The sequence below is a fragment of the Otolemur garnettii genome, unplaced genomic scaffold, assembly GCF_000181295.1.
Source record: "Otolemur garnettii isolate 467f Iridium unplaced genomic scaffold, OtoGar3 scaffold00008, whole genome shotgun sequence".
Lineage (NCBI taxonomy): Eukaryota > Metazoa > Chordata > Mammalia > Primates > Galagidae > Otolemur > Otolemur garnettii.
Window position 1 is genome coordinate 21338003 of NW_003852403.1, and position 5785 is coordinate 21343787.

Consider the following 5785-nt stretch of genomic DNA (forward strand, 5'->3'; position numbering starts at 1 on the left):
CTGGATTTAAACCCGCCAGCTCAGGTGTATGTGGTCAGGGCCTTAGCCACTTGAGCCACAGGTGCCAAGCCAGAATTTTTTTTTATTTATTTTTGCAGTTTTTGACCAGGGCTGGGTTTGAACCCACCACCTCTGGCCTATACTTTGAGCGCCCTACTCCTTTGAGCCACAAGTGGCGCCCTAGAATATTTTTTTAAACTCACTAAAAGTCCCACCACTCAGAGCTAAATACTGTTAACATTTTAGTAATATGCTTCCAGACTTTCTTCTATGTCAGGGGTCCTCGAACTTTTTAAACAGGGGGCCAGTTCACTGTCCCTCAGACCGTTGGAGGGCTGGACTGCAGGCCCCGGGATGAGTCAGCTGCTAAGCAGGACAGGCAGCGGCGGCAAAAACACCCAGTGGGCTGGACAAATGTCTTAGGCGGGCCACATGTGGCCCGTGGGGCCGTAGTTTGAGGACGCCTGCCTATGTATATACATTAATGTGTGTATATATATCCATTTCAGCATCTACTTATTGTGTCTCTCTACAGTTAGGACTGTAACACACACACTGTTTTGTCCTAGGTTTTCTTCTCCACAACATGGATATGTTCTCATGTCAGTAAGTACAGACTGACATTATTATTTTTCACAGCTAATAAATCACTTTTTACTTAATCATTTCCTTAGGTATTTGGTTTGTTCCAGTACTTGTTGTTATAAACAATGAGACGAGCATTCTTGTACATATATATTTGAACATTTGTCTGATTATTTCCTTATGACAAATTCCTAGAAGTTTCTTGTTGCGTTAAAGGGAATAATACATTTTGATGATTATTGCCAGATTATCATCCAAAAGGATGATTTCATTTTATTTTATTTAAAGAAAAAAAATTCTTTTAAGGCTAGTCAAATGAAGCAGTGGGAGTGGAGAAGGAACAAAGGAATCTGTAACTGGTTTTGCTCAATTTGTCGTAAACACCCCTGTACTTGGAGCAGCCGATGATTCCATTTCAAACTCAAAAAAAGTAGGTAAGAGTTTTCGTTTCTCAACACGCTTGCTATGTTGGTTTTAAAACATGTCTACAAATTCTCTGACATTCTTTTATTCTTTTCCTTAAATCTCATAGGTCTTCTGGGCCTGAACTGGGAGCTGGTCGCTCAGGCCTGGTGCTCAGTTGTCCGACCTGTACCTCTCAACTTTTGCCCTATCTGTTAAATATATGCTATGTCATTAAATGCTTTTAAATAAAAAAAAAAATCTCATAGGTCTTTCTAACTTCCTTAACACATTGCCACAAAAAATGGGACAGGAATGATGCTGCAGGACTTCTGCCAGTTTCTCTTGGGACACTGGCTTTAGGAGCCTTCAGTGGCCAGGTAAGAAGCCCAACTACCCTCAGAGATCATGGAGAGAAACCACAGGAATACTTGAGAGGCCCCAACCATTCTAGACACCAGCTGTCTGACTTTTCCCAGCTGACGTAAGACATGTGAGCTCTTCTTTGAAATTAGGACTTCAGCCTCAGCTGTTGTCTGATCACAGCTGCATGAGACCCAAAGAAAGAACTGCTTTGCTGAATCTAGTCACCCTTAGAGTCATGAACAAAATAAAGGACTGTGATTGTTTTAAGCCAGTTTTTTTTTTTTTTAGGATAGGGGGAATTGTTATATAGCAATAGATAACTGGAATAGTAACTAATACAGAGCACTGTTAGTTAAAAAATTTTTGTCAATATGCTGAGCAAGAATTAAAACTGTTACTATTTTTTTTTCCTTCTGAGACAAGAGTCTTACTCGGTTGCCCTGGGTAGAGTGTTATGGCGTCATCATAGGCCACAACTCAATCTCTTGGCCTCGGCCTACCCAATAGCTGTGACTGTGGGTGTGCACCACCATGCCTGGATAGTTTTTCTATTTTTAGTAGAGATGGGGTGATTATTACTCTTAATTTACTATTTTTTGGATAAAATTTACTATTTTACTGGAGGCTGCAAATCATTTTCATGTACTTTTTGGTCAGCTGTATTCTTTGGTAGAACTAATGATAAATGGTTTGTAAAGATTCCTAAATTGTTGAAAATCTGAACCCCTTGCCTGTAACATACAATGGGAATATTTCTTTCTTTCTTTCTTTTTTTTTTTTTTTGAGACAGTGTCTTACTATGTCACCCTCAGTAGTGTGCTGTGGAGTCACAGCTCACAGCAACCTCAAACTCTTGGACTTAGGTGATTCTCTTGCCTCAGCCTCCCGAATAGCTGGGACTACAGGTACCCGCCACAAGGCCCAGCTATTTTTTGGTTGTAGTTGTCATTGTTGTTTGGCAGGCCTGGGCTGGGTTTGAATCCACCAGCTCCAGTGGCCTTAGCTGCTGAACTACAGGCGCCAAGCCTAAATCTTAATCTTCTAAGAATTAATTTTGATCTAAAATGAGGCAAAAGGTATAACTTTATTCACTACCCCACCTTCTAAATCCAGCAGTTATTTTAACATCACTTACTCTGCCTTTCTGCCACCATTTTGAAAGGTGATTTTTCTCATTTGACAAATTTCCATTACACCTGCATTTGTGTCTTTTTGGACTATTATATTTTCTTCACCTGCTCTGGTCCTAGAACCATACTAGTTTGTTAAAAAGATTTTTTTTTTTTAGACGGAGCCTCAAGCTATCCCCCTTGGTAGAGTGCCATGGCATCACAGCTCACAGCAACCTCCAACTCCTGGGCTCAAGCGAGTCTCCTGCCTCAGCCTCCCAAGTAGCTGGGACTACAGGCGCCCGCCACAACGCCTGGCCATTTTTTTGGTTGCAGCCATCATTGTTGTTTGGCGGGCCCAGGCTGGGGATTCGAACCCGCCACCTTAAGTGTATGTGGCTGGCGCCTTAGCCGCTTGAGCCACAGGCGCCGAGCCGAAAAAGATATTGTTGAGAGAAAAAGTTTTGGTTAAATTTTTTCTTTGGGGAAGAAATGCTTTCAATATATACCAATCTGCAGAAAACTTGGAACTTAAAGAGTAATGTATATTAAATTTTTAATTTCACAACTAAATAAACACCTTTCTTATACTACTATGCAGCACTGACTATGTTTTTTTTTTTTTTTTTTCTTCTTTTGAGACAGAGTCTCTCTCCATTGCCCAGGCTAGAGTGCTGTGGTTTTAGCCCAGCTTACAGCAACCTCTTCTGGGCTCAAGTGATCCTCCTACTTGAGGAGCTAGGACTACAGGCACCTAACATAACGCCCGGCTAATTTTTAGTAGAGATGGAGTCTCACTCTTGCTCATGCTGGTCTCAAACTCTTGAGCTCAAGTGATCCTTCCACCTTGACTTCCCAAAGACATAATTTTTTTTTTTTTTTATACACAGGGAATCACTCTATCTTCCAGGCTGGCATGCAGTGGTGTGATAATAGCTTATTGCAACGTTTAACTCCAGGGCTTAAGTGACCCTCCTACCTCAGCCCCTCAAGGGGCTGTAGGCATGTATCACTATGCCCAGCTAGCTTTTAAAAATTTTTGGGAAAGATGAGGTCTTGCCATGTTACCCAGGCTGGTTTTGAACTCCTGGGTTCAAGAGATCCCCCTGGCTTCCCAATGTGCTGGGATTATAGGTATAAGCCAGCATGCCTGGTCATTACTTCAAATTTTTATAAATCTTAAAAGTTATTTTAATTTCCATTGTTTGAAATTTAACAAGAGAATTAAACAGCACCTCAATATTTTAAACTGTTTAATTTATAGCATTTTAAATTTAATAGATGACTATCATAATAAATTTTCATATTTATAAACTTATTTTCATTTACATAATTAGAGTATAATTCATAGCCAAGTTCAAAGTATAATTATGAATAAACTGCTGATAAAGGACTCAGATATCTAGATTAAATTGGCAAAATACATATAACAGACCCCTTAATCATAATTGATATATATCAAATTTTAAATGGATACTCAGTAATACCTATATTAAAAGCTACATTTTTTTTTTTAAGAGACAGAGTCTCACTTTGTCACCCTTGGTAGAGTGCCGTGGCATCACAGCTCACAGCAACTTCCAGACCTTGGGCTTAAGCAATTCTCTTGCCTCAGCCTCCCGAGTAGCCATTTTTCATTTTTAAGGAGGAACTTGTTATTTCATTTTTCAAATTGTTTTCTTTTCTACTTTTAATTTTTTTTTTGAAACAGAGCCTCACTCTGCCACTTCAGGTGCAATGCCATGATATCATAGCTCACAGCAACCTCAAACTTCTGGGTTTGAGCAATTCTCTTATCTCAGACTCCCACTTAGCAGAAATACAGGCGACACAATGCCTGGCTATTTTTTTTAGTAGTGACGGGGTCTCAGTCTTGCTCAGGCCAGTCTTGAACTCCTGAGCTCAGGTGACCCAACCAGCCTTGGCCTCCCAGAGTGAAACTGGTTTTAATTATAAAGGACGATTTCCACTCTCCCTCAAAAGCAAACTTCTACACTAGCCCTGCACCTTAAAGAGATAACACATTAAAAAGGAATGTTCTAAAGATTTTAAAGATCTTGCCTTGAGTTAAAACTTTCTTACATGTCATAAAATAATCAAGGAACTGTCTCATTTATGTGTATGTTTCTAAGGTCATGATAGCGTATTGAAATTTTAGAATATGTAAACTATGACATGCTCATAATTTATAACAGAATATGCCTACAAGTTAGCTCTTGAACTAGCATGTCATTTCAACACATTTTCCATTGGAGTGATACTATTTTCAAACTGAGTCATCTTTCATCACCTGCTTAAAACTTATTATCTGTGAGTCAATATCCTTATTTGTCCACTGCACTTACGGTAAAGATTGTTCAACTATAAAATGCCTCAGATATCAGGACACAGCTTGAGTAGAAAGAGTATTGATCACAGCCCAGAACTAGCACTGGCTGGTGGTGAGAAGGTGTGGGAACCACAACCACAGCATCTAGACATTTATGGTTGCACAAGTGATAACTGCTACTCTGTGAGCTAGATCACCTCCATGGTTGGCAAAAGCCATGTACTGACCTTGCTTTGAGAAAAAGAACTACAGAAAAATGTAAAATTCAAAAATACAAAAAAGCTTAAAAGCTTAAAAGTAAATTTTGTCTCTCCAAATTCAGATAATTAACACGTATTATTTTAGTACCCATCTTGACCTAAAAGCCCAATTATGAAAGGACCATATAGTAAAACAATAAGCATACCTGCTGATTCACCGGGGGCTGGCTTACTTTTCCTTTTTGCTTCTGGTAAAGGTTGATGTGGTCTTTGTCCTACAGGCTCATCACCTTGGATAGCTGTTAAATCATGCATACTGAAGCTTCTTAAACGTTCAGTGATTGCTCCTTGGCTCTATTTAACAGAGAAGTGACAGATTCAGGAAAAAAAATACTTTAAAATATTTAGCGTGGTTACATGTAATTATTATATCTGAACATTTTATTGTGAAACTTCCAATTCTATAGTGAACGCCAATGTATTGTGTACATTTTTCTACATTTTGTTTATCACATATATACAATCTACTCATTTGTCAATCCACTTTTTTTTGTTTTTTTTTTTTGCTGGGGTTGGGTTTGAACCTGCCACCTTCAGCATATGGGGCCGGCGCCCTACTCCTCTGAGCCACAGGTACCGCCGTCCACTTTCTTTTTTTTAAAGCATTTCAAAATAAGTTGTAGAGCTGGGTACAGTGGCATGACTCAGCTACTTGGGAGGCTGAGGTGGGAAGATTGCTTGAGTCCAGCCTAGGCAACATAGCAAGAAACTCTTGCTTCAAAAAAAAAAAAAAA

General features: G+C 39.4%; 1 protein-coding gene across 1 annotated transcript in view; it reads right to left on the bottom strand.

Annotated features, from left to right (window-relative positions):
- REEP3 (receptor accessory protein 3) overlaps positions 1 to 5785 on the bottom strand; it is a 110003-nt gene that overhangs the window by 6874 nt on the left and 97344 nt on the right. The window contains exon 6 of the mRNA XM_003783624.2: positions 5198 to 5345. Within this exon, the coding sequence (XP_003783672.1) occupies positions 5198 to 5345 (148 nt within the window). The remainder of the gene's footprint in view (positions 1 to 5197; positions 5346 to 5785) is intronic.